At 37.4% G+C, this 17,346-nt stretch overlaps 1 protein-coding gene across 7 annotated transcripts in view; it reads left to right on the top strand.

Annotated features, from left to right (window-relative positions):
• LOC134792983 (E3 ubiquitin-protein ligase HECW2) overlaps positions 1-17,346 on the top strand; it is a 176,978-nt gene that overhangs the window by 135,381 nt on the left and 24,251 nt on the right. The window contains exon 1 of one of the 7 annotated variants that reach the window (XM_063764483.1): positions 5,116-5,345. The exons of the other annotated variants lie outside the window; for them this stretch is intronic. Within the exon in view, the coding sequence (XP_063620553.1) occupies positions 5,305-5,345 (41 nt within the window). The 5' untranslated portion in view covers positions 5,116-5,304. Of the gene's footprint in view, positions 1-5,115; positions 5,346-17,346 lie in introns of those variants that run through there. 7 annotated transcript variants of the gene reach the window in all.

Genomic DNA, 17,346 nt, shown 5'->3' on the forward strand with positions numbered 1-17,346 from the left:
ATGACATTAATAAGATTCTGACTTGTGACAAATGTCATCATTGCCGCACATTTTCAAACAAATTGTCAAAAGCACTGCCAATGATTAATACAGTATGTTTCTTTTTGTTGTCGATTATTGGAATTAACTTTTGTTTGATAATTTAATGTTTTATCTTATGTTCTAATTAAAAAGAAATTACCGTTAGAGCATTTCTGAGAAGTAACCCTATGTGGGATTTCAGGGTTTGTCCAATGGCTAAGGTCACCCTGTATTTAAAAACGTAAACGTTAAAGTTTTTGGGATATATGTATAGTAGACTATTTATACTCCACATTGATACCATAAGAAGTTAATAAAACTGCCTGAAAGTTAGAGAGGACTATGGAGGAGATTACTGTTTACTAGCTTTTGACTTAACTCCTGGCCCCTGTTTCACCAACGTGACAGGTGCGACGAATTGTAAAATCACTGTTGCTGACGTCACAGGCATCCATGAACTACGGTTACCGCTTACCATCGGGCGGGCCGTATTCCTGTTTGCCACCATCATTGTATTATTTAAAAAAAACTTTATGATATCGGAAAAAAACAGATATTTCTCTTGCTAAGTTTATGACAATTGTCACAGAAACACTGCAATTGTCACGAAATTCCGACATATAACTCATTACCTGTCAAGAATTACCTACAATTCTTCTAGATCTTTGACAATTGTCAGAAACTTCACAGGAGAAATATCTGTTTTTTCCGATATAATAAAGTTTTTTTTTAAATAATACAATGATGGTGGCAAACAGGAATACGGCCCGCCCGATGGTAAGTAGTAATCGTAGTCCATGGATGCCTGTGACGTCAGCGATAGTGATTTTACAATTCGTCGCACCTGTCACCGATGTGAAATTGGGGCCTGGCCTCTATTTCACACAGTTGGTACTGACGTTACAGGCCTCCATAGGCTACGGTAACCGCTTACCATCAGACGGGCGGTGTGCTTGTTTCCCACCAACATGTTAATAAAATAAAAACTCCATTATATCGCCAAATACTAAGTACTTATTTTGAGAAGCTAATGACAATTGTCACAAGAAACACGACAATTGTCGGTAATCCTTGACAGCAAATGAGTTCTGTGTAACACTATATGAGTAAAATGAATATAGGCGTGGAATCGAATGTATTTGCAGCCAACAAAATGCCAATGTTTGTTCAGCTACCTGTTCACCTGTTTAAATTGCTTATTATCAATTTAGATCCGGATTTTAAACCTGGCTGACATCGGATAGCCATTTATATTGATGTCAATGGTGTTGGTGAATATTTTAATTCATTCGGGCGAAAACCGGAAGGTTGGTTGGGTATCATAAAATGTTCATGGAGAGAAATTGTAAAGGCCCCAGTACACAATGGGCCATTGCCGGCCACTCCAAGGGACGCAGCCATGCGGTAGAATGAGATAGCAATATCATTTGCTCCCTCTAACGCATAAATGCGTCCCTTGGAATGGCCGGTGATGGCCCATTGTGTACTGGGGCCTTAAGATATGGTATTGTAATCAACAACTGCAAAGTTTTTTTTACATCGGTTTGTGGCAAATACTGTTTAGTTTATCTTTATTTTAAAACGAAAAATGTCAACTTGCATGTTTTCTCCACTGTACACAGAATAAGTAATGATGTTACTATATCTCATATGTTCAGAATATTACTTGAATAAACTTATTATCCTATATAAAATGTGTTTTTATATTTCTAAACCCAGTTTCTAAGTAGATTGCACATACATTATAGCCACATTAAAATTCCATTTTGCGAAATAAAGAATTCAACATTTAACTTTGCAAAAGTAGATAATTGTTATTAGAATATTTTCTAAAAGCAATAAAAATAGATTAGGTTAGATTCGAGCTACAATGACATTAGGTTGGGTTCAAGGTAAGGTTGCAGGGCCTCAACAAGGGAAAAAAAGGGGGAGGGACTGTTGGCCTGGCTAAGTGAGCCAGAACTCACCCACTACTCCCTACTACTGCCGTAAGCAGGTAATGAATTCCCAATGTATTAGGTATAGGTTTAATAAATTATAAATATATTTCATTAATAACATAATAATATACAAATATGTAAAAGCATAAAGTAATAAATAAGCCTACAGTAATCACGTATACCGGTCCCACGGATGCGGATGTTGCTTACATAATCTCGTCTGTCAAGGAGTTTCGGCAGGAAAGGCCTTGGCAGACTTAAAAATTTCCGAAATGAGGGTTCATACCTACCGACTGGAATTGGTTTCATGGAGGTATCAGATGGGTTAATGTAGGGTAACTGATGTACACCTTGCTAACATAATCTCGTCTGCCAAGGTGTTTCGGCAGGAAAAGCCTTGGCAGACTTATATATTCATGAAATTAGGGTTCATACCTACCGACTGGAATTGGTTTCATGGCGGTATCAGATGGGTTAGTGTACGGTAACCGATGGTCATCTTGCTTATAATCTCGTCTGCCAAGGTGTTTCGGCAGGAAAAACCTTGGCAGACTTATATATTCCTAAAATGGGGGTTCATACCTACCGAATGGAATTGGTTTCATGGTGGTATCAGATGGGTTAGTGTAGGGTAACCGATGGCGACCTTGCTTACATAATCTCGTCTGCCATGGTGTTTCGGCAGGAAAAGCCTTGGCAGACTTATATATTCCTGACATGAGAGTTCATACCTACCGACTGGCATTGGTTTCATGGTGGGTTCAGATGGGTTAATTTAGGGGTCCCGATGGTCACCTTTGAGAGCGTCTGCCAAGCACTTCCGGCAAAAAAAATAGTGGCAGACTTCGCTTTTCTGTGTCTACATGTAAATTTCTAACTGCTGCCATAACTACTATCTCGGTATCAGATGGGTTAAATCAGCCCCTTTTTTCGCACCGGAAGTGGCCTTCTTTTTCGTACTTTCGGCAAGTTCCGCCGTGGCAGACTATCGAATTCGGACTTAGCATAACTTTTCTGGGAAACCATTGTGCATTTCATCGTGGTATCAAGTCGGTTAGAAATTTTGCGGCCGGCTCTTCTACCATTAACCCGTGCGAAGCCGGGGATGGTCGCTAGTACATATTATAATTAAGAAGGCCAACATCCAAATATCGTACCTTTCTGTCGCTCGAATATGCAGGAGCGATAGAGAGGCAGATAACGATTTTCGATGCCCTCTGATCGACTTTGAGTTCACACTTATACTGGTCATCATGAGTCTAAGATGTGACCAGTACTCAATACATAAAACAGGAATAATCGCGTGCGCAACATGGTCATGAACTTAATAAACAAAAGTTAACCTTACGTTTACCAATTTAAGGTGTAAATTACATTGATAGAAATCTGTTAAAAGTTTTCGCCTATGCCTGTGGCGCGACTTTACGGAAACAATTGCTTACAAAACGCAATTGAAGTCAAAATCAATGTGAGAGCTAAATTATATAAATTATAAAGAATGTAGATTTAAATAAATCGATGCGAGAGATTGACGATTAAATGGGGGGTATTACTGCAATGCTCTGCCGCCAGAGTGCAGCATTTAGCTAGCTAGTAAACCATAGAGTAACTTATACGTACTGTGCCTTAAACTGTTTTTTGACAAGTTGTCACAGACAATAAAATATGACATTGATGCATCAAGGTGGCTTGTTAACAAGGGCCTACCAGGGAAACGCGAAAATCGAAATTTAGTTACCTGCCTCTTGCCTCTTTATCGCTCGAATATGCAAGAGTGATAGAGAGGTTCATCATCATCATCATCTCAGCCATAAGACGTCCACTGCTGAACATAGGCCTCCCCCTTTGGGGGGTGTATGCCATAATCACCACGCTAGGCAGGCGGGTTGGCGATCGCAGTCGAGTACACCGAATTTGAGGGACGCTGCTGCCCGTCCACCGGTGGTCTTGGACGTAGTTTAAGGACATACCCGGGGATAGAGAGGTTAGATAACGCAATTTAGATTTTCTTGTTTCGCGGTAGACCCCCAGATTGTGATGGATAGTGGTAGTGGCGCCCCCCACGCAGTTTTGCGTAATATTCCCTATTCCAAGTGGGGAGTGTGGAGGTATTTCTGGTTGTTTATTAGTTACTGGACTCCTATGGTAGACCCACATATGGCAAACGTTGACCGTTTTAGATATGTTATTCATGTCATGGTCATAAGAATTTATGTCAAATCAGTTTCATCACATTGTAGTACCTATACAAAATACAAACACTATCATCATCATCATCATCATTCTAGCCTTCAGTCGCCTACTGCTGAGCATAGGCCTCTCTTCGTGTACGCCACTTATCCCGGTCCTGGGCTAGTCTCATCCAAAAGTTATTTGTTAATCCTTTTACCTAAGCTTTCAGGGCAGTAGCTCAATAAGATTTACAGTCGAAATGGAGGTAAAACCTATTGACAATTATAAATCACATTATGTCCATAAAAATACGAGACCATACAATTGTAAATGAAACAGCGGTTTATTATGCATTGTAATTTTTCTTATGTTTCCCGGCGAAAAATTAACAATTATAAAAACAACAGAAACCACAAACAACATTGTCAAACTTGCGTTGTGTAATATCAAACCTTCAAAGCTCCTTATAAACGCAATCGTAAAAAGCACGCACCGTAAAAACTCAAGCTTTAAAAAAATCGCATTTAAAACAAAACGCTGTCAACTTTACATTATACCGTACAAAGTTGTTCATAAACTGTATGACGCAAGCTTTCAGCCTGAAAGTGGAGCGTCGGCAAAAGCTCGCTCCTACGCCGTAGCTGCTACGCGGTGTAGTCAGTGTCGCTCGAGCCGCGCTGCTGCACGAACGTCTCCGCGCCGCACGCATAGCACACTTACGACTTCGAACTTTTTAAATGGAAAACTAAGCTTCCTTCAGTTTAAAATGAATAAAAATATAAACATTTAGAATTAGATTTCATTGCTTATGCGCCCTGTGTTATGATTATTTAATAAATTTTCGAACAATTGGAAACAACTGACAATCCGACGATTGGAAAAAGGAACTGTGATCCGAAACGTGCACCCCAGTGTTATATTACTTAGAAAACTCGAATGTAACTGACTTAAAAGACGAACGTGATAAATATCCCAATATATTGCGAAGTTTTTTTCGAAAAATTTGCTGACAATTTGAAAAGTAACAGTGAAAAATACGTCTGACTAAGTGAGTGTAGTGTTGTGGACATGACGGTATCCAGTCGCCAACATTAACCGGTACGCTGAGCTGGAGGCCCGGGGGGTCCGCGGGGCCCGCCGGCGCCAGTTCGTCAAGGGCTGGAAGAAGACCATGGGGGTCATATCCAAGACCTTCGGCGTCGTCTTCAGTCTGTAAGTTATCAGAAGTATCTAAAACGTAGTGAGGAGGGGGAGCTGGAACCCAGGGGGTCCGGTGACCCGCTGGCGTCAGTTCGTCAAGGGCTGGAAAACTATGGGGGTCATATCCCAGACCGGCGTTATCAGCAGTCTGTATGTCCACCAGAACGTTATTCGTAAAGTTACCCGTATTCTTAAATAAACCATTAAGTTTTGATGGGATCAAATTCACAATTTAGGGGAATTTGATCTTCATAACGTAATTTTGGTGTGGTCTAACAGAAACTAGAAATAGACTGTGGTCTTATGTGATTAAGGGCAGGATGCATCAATCACATTTGAAGGGCCGACTAATGTTCATATTGGTCTGAAACTACCTTCTCAATCTTCTCATAACATTATCCTCCGAAGACCCAGAGACATTTTTGCAGTTTTGAATTTGGAACCTTCTTTTATTCCATTGTAGTTCAAAATTCGATTTTAATTTGTTCTTTTTAAAGGAACTCGTGACTTAGGAGGAGGTCTTGCCTTATGATCACCGAAAATTGACTTCTTCGACCATACAAGGAACGTTCATCTGTTAATCGTTTTTTCTCCTTACATATGTAAATAACCAGCTACCGTCATAATTCATCGTAAAAATCCTCATTTGAAAAACAAACAATAGCCGTTCTAAGCTGTCAATCAAAATTATCATAGCGTTATAATTCTGGTAAGCATTTTGACGTCTAACCTTAGTTACACAATAAAGTAAGAAAGTTATTTTTAAACTGTATCGTCCCAATTTATCAGCGAAACGTAGAGGTAATAAAGAGTTACCCGGTTTAGTTTAGCCGCTTGCGCAAGTGTTCCTATTCGCACGATGCGCCGCTGTCGCTGCGCGTGAGGTCTGTCCGACTGACACTACTGCGATTCGATTTGTCGAGAATGTTATATGTTCTAAAGATTTTTACTTCATCATCATCACATCAGCCAGAGGACGTCCACTGCTGGACATAGGCCTCCCCCAAAGAGTGCCACAATGACCGGTCTTGCGCCACCCGCATCCAGCGGACTCCCGCGACCTTTACCAGGTCGTCAGTCCACCTTGTGGGGGGTCTACCCACGCTGCGCCTTCCGATACGTGGTCGCCACTCGAGGACCTTTCCGCCCCAACGGCCATCGGTTCTACGGGCAACGGGAGATTTTTACTTACATATATCAAATTGATAGAAACGACACTTATGCCATACTGACCAACCTGTACACGTTCGTTGTAGAGGTACCTAGTATGTATTTTAAAGCCAAAGACAAGAAAGGTGGTCAACCCAGTGGTAAAAAAACTCGCTACTAACCATTAAAGTGACTAAGATAGAGAGCCTGTAAGCTCAAGAAGTTCAGGCTAAAAATTAGTGCTGTTCTGGGTACCAAATATTGCTAAAACTATACCAAAATATTGCATTTGAACGAAAACAGTTTTAAATAATCAGTTGCAGGATCGAGTCTGGATTATCCATAGAGGCAATGTAGGCTATTGTCTGTCTGCGCAGCGCCATTGCCCTGCACCCTTTTTAGATCTACCTGCCTAAAGAAAAGGTTCTACATACCCCGCCTAGGCTTATCTGGTCCTGCCGATATCATATTGCCATGTCATAAACTCATAAATCTTTATGACTTAAACTTTATTTTAAACAATATTTACAGAATATTACAGACATTGTCATTATATTAGAGCATAAACACATTATTTCACGATATCTCACGCATCTGCAGTGCCAAAAAAAAAACATCAACATCATCCGGTATTCATCCTAGTAGGTATTCCGGTATTCAGTACACGCTATGACTGTTGTAAAATAGAGACTTCCAAAGCTGGTAACACTACATACATCATTTTTAACTCAACATAGTGGCGCTCAAATACCTCAGTATATTTTCTGACTGGATGTCATGTATAGATAGAGGATATAATATAATTAAAACTCTCTCATTAAGCGTCTGAAAGTTCAATAACAGCATTTGTCTTCAGCTTCCATGCCTCCCCGCTAGTTATTTCCTATAATAAATCGAATTTATAAATGTCTTCTTAATTGTCTGTTTTTGGGTTCTTACGCTTCCTTCACCCCTACTTCACTATTACATGGTGGTGAAGCGGAACTGCTGGGCCCCGCTAGAAAGAGCGAATTAAAATAATTTTCCACTACTTCATTCCAAGAAGCTTCTCAAAATAATGTCATGTCGGACGTAAATCATCCGGAAGTGCGTAAAATAACTCTGTAAGGTGCGCAAGAGCATAACAAATGTGTTTACGCTGATGTCTCCATTCATTCGCTTCCGGCTCTCTCGGGCTTTCCTATTGGGTTATGCAAAAATTACGCCATGCTGAACTTACCATTAATCTGTCGCGGTTGTCATTGTTCCTGTAATTAATGTGTTCTCACAGCTCTCGCTCTCAGCTCAGCTAGTTGAGTGTTTGTCACACGTTTGGTTAGACTCTTAATTATCTAATGCATGATTATTTGCAGCGGCCTCACCACTGAGATGAGAAGCTCCTGGCGGCAGATCTTTGCGAAGACCTTGTTTTTTGTGCTAAGTAAAAAAAATCTGATTGAACTGGTGAGAGGCTGTAAGAGCGAGTCAATAAGGCTGCCACATTATATTATTTGTAAACATTAGACACACATGTGTTCTGCTCTGCCCTGCTCGTGAAAATAAAAAACACAATTGCCAAATTATTTTTAGGAATTTGAAGTGTTTTTAGCATAAATCAGAATCGTAGACGTGGGGAACCTTCATTAGGCCAACTCATTATTTCGGAATTACAAAAGACGCATTACCAATGCTTTGTTTTAAACAACTCTACAATATCTAATAATATAAACATAGAAGAACACCAAGTCCAATACCTATTCTCCTGTAGGTACAACACAGAATTCAAATCCTCTCCTTGTTATCTTCCACTTCAAAGTTCAGTGTAACATCACAAGTTCATATTCATCTCAACCACTCGACGTCTTTCATAGCCCTTTCATCCCATCATTACTATCATGCATTATAATTAAAGCAATTATTCCGCGACGTCTGGATACGATAAAATGATAAAATCTATTCGGTGGTCAAGGTACCAGTGACCCTTATTGTGTGCAGCGAAGGACGCATCCTCCACACTGGTAACTATTCGTGAACTTTATTTCAAAGGCATTAGAGTCCACCTATGGACAGTTAATAGTGTTGATGACAGTACTATAGTAGTGTTAATTCCTGCGTAATTACTGCAACAATGCGTTATTATACCAACATTAACACTGAAGCGCGGAAAAATTGCGAGTTAACACGAGATTTTGCTCATTATATTGAAAAGGGGAATTACAGTAGTAATATGATATGGTGTAATTATTGTTAAGACACCTTGGATAGGACCAAAAACGTGCAGCTCGTATTTACCAGATGGATATAATGTATGGTACTGATACTAAAAAGTAAAAAGTAAAAAATATTTTTATTGCACAGAAAGAATACAGTGGTAACATAACAACACGAGTTACTGATAAGAGTTGTGCATAACCAACTTGACATTCGGAGATTCCAGGAGTCCCCGCACTAGGCGGCTAAATAATAATTATTAGCTTTTATTCTTATGCCTTGAACATAAGTATCAAAATGCGTTTATTTTAAACTATGTACATATATGTGCCTGCACTGCACGTCCTAGTTATAGTTTAGTTTTAAGAAACATTTGCTGTGCCCTAACAGGGTTCATGTGTGAACTTACCCTAATGTAATATCTGTCTTGTACCACATGATTATTATGCAATAAATTATGAATTATGAATTATGAATTATGAATTAGGCTAGGCCTGTATCGCGGGAGACCAGATGTACATTGTATGTCATGCAAGTCAACTTAAGATAAGTAAAATAATTTTAATTATAACATTTTTAAAACTATGTAATCTGTTATAACATTACTATTAATTTTTGTTTCTAGGTTCAACTTTAGTATCAGTTAATAATATCTTAGTCTAATCAGTTATTTTTATACCTATATCTATTAAAGTCTTGAGTTAAACAATTTTTAGAGTTATCAAATTTTAATCTAGTTTAGTTAGTTTTATATTTATTCCAGAATTGTTTTAAACAATTTTTAGAAGTAATGTCTCAGTCTCATTATAATCAAGTGATAATAACCAATTAAAAAGTAACCTTTTAGCTACATGCACAGTGCAATTAATTAATTCGCTCTGGAACTTTACGGCCGTATTATAGATCAAAGAGCTAAGGACGTCGCCAAATCGTCTCCCAAAAGCGGTATTTACCCTCGGGATAGGTAATTTAAATACGCGTTTAGAAAGTTATTCCGCATAATTTTCAGACTTAACAGCGTTTCTATGTATCGAAAGACAGACTTTATGTATGTAGAGCTGGCGGACTGTGAGTACTTTAGCTTCTTGGTAGAGGCTGCTTGTCGAATATCGGAAGGGCTTTTTGAGCATTACCTTTAAGACCGAACGTTGAGCTCTTTCAGCCATTAAGATTGACGTCTTGGCGGCACTGCCCCATACTGAGATGGCGTATGTGATTAGAGACTGACATAGGGATATATATATATATTTTAAGAGTATCAAGTCTGCGGAGTGTCTAAGTTTCTTAAATATGTACATCGTTTTTCTAATTCTGTTAGAGAGACATTTTATATGGGCTTTGAAATTTAAGTTTTCGTCTATGAGTAAGCCGAGATATTTGACAGAGTCGGTACGACATATTACTTCACAAGAACATGATAGTAAGCTATTAAAATTATTACAGTTATGAATTTTGATACTGATAAAAGAAATTCGGATAGACACATACATAACTATACACGCTTGAGCAAATTAGTAGAGTAGAACGTACTCTTTCACTAAATATTAGGTTTGTAGGTAAAAATATTAGCAAACTTCAAAAATGCTTTATTACCATAACTTTTGCCCAAAGTCCCAATTAATTTAATTTATCCTACCGCAAATGAAAGTTATGCCTAGTGTGGGGCCATACCGGCCACAGGATACCTATTGATATTTGTAAACAATGTTATTTTCAAATAAATATTATTCTTATTATTCTTATTCTTAAATAGCTAAATCAGGCGATCGATATCTCAGCAAGCGTATAATTTAGATCGGGATAGACAGCCGTGACGTCACCGGCGCGCGCGCCGGCTCAATTGACCGGCCAGTTCCGCAAATGTGGATTTCACTCCTTGCTAGCGAAGCCTGCTTAATGGGAACTGATTTGTTTGACCATTGTTCCTATTGACCCTAGTTTCTCCTGCATGCGCGCTTAATTTAAATGAAGGACCATAGATTTACTAGGGTCCTACATAATAACAGTCTTAAAGAACTATGAATTATTTTGGCGATAAAACAGTGTCTATGGAATTATCTGCTCAAATGTTCAGCTCTCCCGGAATCACAGGACTCAAAAAGGAAAGACTGCCTTTGTCATTAGGAATATTAGGATGACTTTTTTGGGACCATCGTCCTCAAACAGTCGCTTGTCCATCCAGACTATTCCAGACAGAAATGCCACATTATTCACTATCCAATTCCTTTGACATCCTCCGAAACCATTAAAGATACAGTATCGTTTAGAATGGGTTTACATAATAGCAATAGTACTTAACAGCCGCGGCCAAAGCCTCACCGCCTCGTTCCTTCCCATAAAGCCTGATTAATCTGAGCCATTATGATAATGCTACGGTTTCCTGAGCAATTAACTTGCCAAGTAAAGTTCAGCAACATTTCTAAATACCCTTTGCCCTTAACAGTTTCAAGTTTCTAAACATACTATTTTTAAAGCGTGAAATGTTACAGAATTCGATCGATAAGCCTATCTTCTTTATTCGCTGGGGGCGGGACAAGGACGGTGATATTTAGGTCGTCTGTGGGTCTGTTGAAATATATTAAAGCGGCGCAATAATCATTAGGCCGCCGGAGCAACGCGGACATTAAATAAATAGCTCATGTCCAACAAATTGTAAACTGTGGGGGACAAAAATAGGATACGCCGGGCCTTTGGGCTTACAATCGGAGAGCGCGCACTGCATCCTTTGGACAAATCCTGATTTTAAGACGTATATACCAGAAAAACCGCACATTAAGAAATAGAGTTTATATTGGTCCAACAGTAACCGTTTTCATGACCTGGCTTAAAGGTACCCAATATTGGTAAATTTTCAAGACATGATTTTCTGCAAGTTTTTGAATAAGAAAATAAAATCTATTATTTTCAATTACCTGACCAATTTCTATTTTAACTCATTCGCCATATATTCTGGCTATTGCCTCCTCAGCAACGCGTAAGTCTACTAGAGGAGTAACAAATGGCTCAATTTTTTTTCTTTAAATATAAATAGATATTTTAAATTAGTTTTTCAACTTGCCTGCATCTGAAAGAGAAAATATGTATGCATATTTATGAAACGAATTACGATGACCTCACAGCTGCCATTTTCCACGCATCGACACACATTTACCAGCCCACTAACAAACACAATTCGCCGCGCCACTTCAGACTTACTATTTGTGTTGAAATTGCACCAAATGACTAATAAGCATAACTAGGAAATAGGGTATTCCCAAGGAACATAGGTACCTCAAGGTGCCTATTGTCCAAGATCTTGCGGTGGCAGTAATGACGTGTAGAGGTATTCGCGGTCTCCTTACCCGTCGGTTCCCGTTGGTTCCAATCTTTGAAATCTATGGGTGGCGAAATAAAATTGACAAATTGACCATTTTATCAGGAACGTGCAACTGCAATCTTATTTTACTGCAATATTGGAGATTAATTTCGTGTTCACATAGCAGTCACGCGTGCAAGTATCGTTGAAAAATCCGCAAAAGCGAAAACTACCTTTTTTTACCTAAGATAAAGTAGCTACTTTTAATGCGCGGATCAAGCAATAGTAAATTTGCAACTAAATTTACAACTAAAAACCTGTTTAAATATAGATCAGACACATGTGTACAAACAAAACCCTTTACCGCTATCTCGGATAAGAAACGGTTGCCGCGTACCCATACCATTGTACTTAGGATTTGTCCGATTTCAGGAAAGCGGCGGCGATCAAAAGAATCTGCCGCGCACCCTCCATTATGCGCGAGCGCACGCCTTGTTCATAAACATCTATACACTTTTCCACCTTATTACCATTGCAATAAGGTTGTGTACATTTATTTTAACTGTTCTAGGGTGATAAAGTAGACTGTAACACCAAAAAGTCTTACATGCATTTGAGTGACAAACATTGATAAACTATTTCTCTTTTAACTTTAGGAGAAAGTAATAAAACGATTCTCCTTTGTCGGAATATAATAAAATAAATATATGAAGTAGTTAAAACTCAACAAAAGCTCCCGTAAGCATTTTATCTGAGATAAAACAATACGTTAGGACTATACAAAAACTAACAGTGAGTAATTATGATTATCATTAGCTAAACATTCATAACATAACGATAATCAGTGAAAGGAGCGGACAAAGGTTATTTTAAGGGCTTAAAAGAATTAACTATTACAAAACAAATTGAACGGAAGCGGATAAATAAAAAATAAATACAAAAAACAAAAATCTAGTTAGTTTAACACGAAATTAAACTATGTAATAACTTGAATCCCTCTAGAACACAGGTGTGATTTATTCGCCGGTATTGGTTTTAAATTATCGATAAAAGGGACAGGCCTTAAATTTTTATGGGTATCGTAAATCGTTTTACTTTTTAAGACGTATTCCGTGCTCTCATATCGTTAGTCACGGGGCTAATCAAACCGTCGTAAACCGTAATAGTTCGCCGGTAATCGGTGGATATGGGAATCGACTATTGTCGGAGATCTCGATACGATCTACAGCTTTCATTGACATTACTTCTTATTACGAGCATGTGCTCAACGCAAAGGAGATTTTGTTAGATTTAACTAAAGTCTAAATTTGCAGCGCGCTGTGAGCCAAATACGAGATAGCTGAAATAACTGCTAGATAACTAAAAAGCTAACTTAAAAATCTAGTCCAATCAAACAAACCACGACTCTATAGCTTTCAAAATAAGGTGTATGTGAGTGTGTATTGATATTTGTAATCCGTTGCGTTAGGATTAGGATCGGTCGTCACGTTCTGGACAAACACCATGTTACGGATTACACAGCGTGTGGAGAATCGATGTTTTCGTGCGTGTTGTTTTACCACACCATATTAGCTTTTTTCTTATTGCTATCTCCGATTAAATACTAGTTTACGGTCATAAGTTCGACCATGTGGTTGTTTAAAAAAAGTACATCTTGAGAACAGAATTAAAATTGTTTCAATACATAAATTACCGAGATGTATCCTTCTATCCTTTTGCTTAGAATTTAGATCAACATTTTGTATACCACAAAGTATTAGATGTTTAATTCAACAGGCAGGCCTTTCATCTGTTTATCGACAGTATCGACACATACACATAATAATATAAATTTTCTATACTGAAGAAAGAGAGATAATAAAATTAACAAAAATACATATGTATTTGTCTAAAAACGACCAAGTTAGGTCGCGGCGTCATATTTTCGCACACTGCTAAATATCTCATCACAAAGGTAGAGAATACAGAGCGTCCCTCGCCAAGGCGGACGGGAGGACTGGTTACTGGTTACTATTACAATGCCACCTGGTAGCCCACTACGAAACGTGCGTTCAACCTTCAATACAAGATTCTTCAACGGGTTTGTTGAATGGAGCCAATGTTTGGCCCCGGACAACCACGGGGAGTTTTGCGATCAAATCGGTTTTGTTTACTTATTACCTAGATATGTATTCTAGTATTTTGGCCCTAAGAAGAGATCTTGTTTGTGTTATAATTTATTTACAAATGTTTTAGGACTTTTAGGTAATTCGGTACGATTCCAGGTCTAGCTGTTACCCTAACCTACAATTACTTAATTTACTTATGTACAAATGTACTTGAAATATTTAATTTATGGCCAAGTGCAAGACTCCGATCGAGTATAGCAGTGGATTTGTGTAATAATAATAACATACAGACTTTATTTTAATTATCAATGCCATCTTGATCGCTTCAAAATAAAACTTATCTGCAATAAGTAAGGTCGTGTTTACACGAGCGAATCGGTTTATATGATGCCGTCAAAAATATACAGTAAGGTAAGTTGTATTTAATTTTAGCACCTAACATTGTACATGCACATTTAAACTGCTGTTAAGTTACTATATGCACTAACATGACCAACAATGCTGCATTTGTAAACAGGGTAAGACGCGATGATGAGTCATCACAATTAATGACGCAGATAAGCGTCATAATTGAACATTTAAGATTGTCTATCTTTGCGGCGACATGCCTCGAAATGGTAGTAACGTGCGTCTGTTGCAAATGATTCGAAACTTAAAGTACTCTCTATAATGAGATTGTACTTGAATGTAAACTCGTACGGTTCATTCAATGCAAAAACGAACTTGAAGTAGCTTCTTCAAATGCATCCTTTATGTTTTCATTTTGACTGAGATATGTCAAAAACTTCACGTGAGAGTTTCAATTGTTTTAGGGATTATTTTTAGTGAAAAATACTCGTAACCTTGAAAACGTTAAAATTCAAGACCTAAATAAATAATGCTTGTCAATGCAACCCCTGGCAATTATTTACTCAATATCAATTCTATATATGTTTTTATTTAAACCGTAGCTTCATTTTGAAACTTAAGGAAGTCCGTATATCTTAATTAAATACAAGCCGTATTGATTGAAGGACAATATCTTTACGATTTGCCAATAATTGGTCATGTAGGCGCGGGCGCCAATCGGTCAGCGTCCTTGTTTCCTGTCCATCCGTGATAACTTATTTTCGCAAATTTACTTTGCGAATCTTTTTTACTTATCCAAATATTTAAAGATTATTTTGTAAATACTATTTTATCTTAGATATAAGTAAATTTACCTTTTGCAAGTACATACAAATGTATATTATTAATGTAATAAGGTTCATTCATAGATGATGGCAGATACTAATCTCACTAACCTTTTTAAAGTTTTTAAACATATGTTAAAGTATAAAAGTAAAATATAAAATATAAGTGATAATTCACAAAGATACAAAGACGCAAACAATATACGCGCATAGTAAACGTAATGTTCGAGAGAGTAATCCACTTGCATATTACGTGAGCAATACATTTTCTAAATCTACATTTAATAACACGTAGGAAATATATTTCCGTGTATTCGAGATATTACAAGTCAACAATCGTGTTATGTATCCTTATTGCTACAAAACAATTTACACTAATATACTCAATTACACATGAAAGCCGACACATGTAAATCTTTGTTACAATCAATTTCAATTAGTTTTATTAACCACTCGATACTAATGTGATAAAGACATTTGCGTACATATAATTGCATGAACTACATTTGTTTTAAATTTGCTACGAGTATGATTTTTAATACGTAATTATTATCATGTTTGATAATCGAGACTCCCAGGGTTCTAAAATATAGCTATGTAATTAAATAATTATTTAGCTGCAGAAATGAGCCCAAATAATATAGTATGTTAGATTAGATGTATCAAATTTAAATCACTAAGTAAGTATACTTAATTTTTCCAAGTTTAATTTAGGAGGTTGGCTTATATTTATATGCCAGCAATAACTTTTAATGTTTTAACTGTAATTTTGAGTAAGTATATTAGTATACCTACATACTTTGAAGTCCAGCACTACGAGCACCAGGTGGGCTTTTTTAAGAAAAGTGCCATAATATGCCTTTAAGTTGTTCATTATGTTTTATTTTAATTAACTAATGTTTTATGTGGACTAAACTCATGTAAAATATATGTAAGTAATGGAATTATCTTCCTAAATCTAGCATGCATGCTATCGCATTTTGCAAAGTCCTAGACTGGTAAAATAGAACAGACAGAACATGTAAGTATATGTTCATTTAAAAAAAACGAAAGAAACTCCAACAAAGAGACCAAATGTGCTAAAAGCCTTTCGCCAACTTTCAATAGATAACATCAAACACATTGCGATATTCCGCCATATGCTCGGCTTTCAGTTGACGGTCAAATTACCCCACTTATTTTTTACACTGTGCACCTTATTCCATTGTAACAAAGTCTAATTTATCTTGATAAAACACATGTTAAGTTAGTTAATATATACTTCCATTAGTGCTGTTTGAAAAAAGGAAATACATTGTCCTTATGCGATGGGGGGTCAGCTGGGCTGGGCTCCCTCATTGTGTCCATTGACTTCCTGCTGCAATTAATTACTTACAAAAGGCAAACACTGTTGTTTGCCCTTTGTACGGACAGTATAACTATGTTGAGAACAAACATGTCACATCCTTTTTAGCTGTTTAATTGTGTTCATATTTCAGGACTTGTCTACCTCCTTTCATATAAGTAAGTAAGTAAGTATTTATTTGCAAACATACATATACATATCATGAAAGCAACTTGTCGAATATAATTACAGTTCCTTAGGTAACTCACCTATACTTAGGTAACAATTTCAATTTATAATTTACCAACATGCATTTTGATCTGTAGTGTCCCTGGTAGTTCATTTTATTTACAATACAAGAGTATACTTTTAGCCTGGTCTTTTAATAGTAACAATCTGACATGTATCCGTTGGTTATACATCCTATAAGCTATATTTGTACATTCAAATTGTTGCGGCAGCAAGTTATACTAAGTGTAAAACTATTTAAAATGAACACTTTACAGTTTTTATTTTACATGTACAAAAAAGAAACACATGGCCTTTATATTTATTAATAGAGCGCGCGATACTGTTGTGTAAATATTGCACGCGCACCGTCCGGAAGTCCTTCGTATCGTAATATCCACCGTAAAACCTAATGTACAGAATGCTACAGTTATTGTACGTATGCTAATTTACTAAAACCTTGGACGTATTGTTTACCTGTCCAGAAACGTTCGGTATATTAGCACTGGTTCGTTATAAAAATACTTATGTAGAGTCGGTGTGCGGA

Source organism: Cydia splendana, chromosome 8 (genome assembly GCF_910591565.1).
Source record: "Cydia splendana chromosome 8, ilCydSple1.2, whole genome shotgun sequence".
Taxonomy (NCBI): domain Eukaryota; kingdom Metazoa; phylum Arthropoda; class Insecta; order Lepidoptera; family Tortricidae; genus Cydia; species Cydia splendana.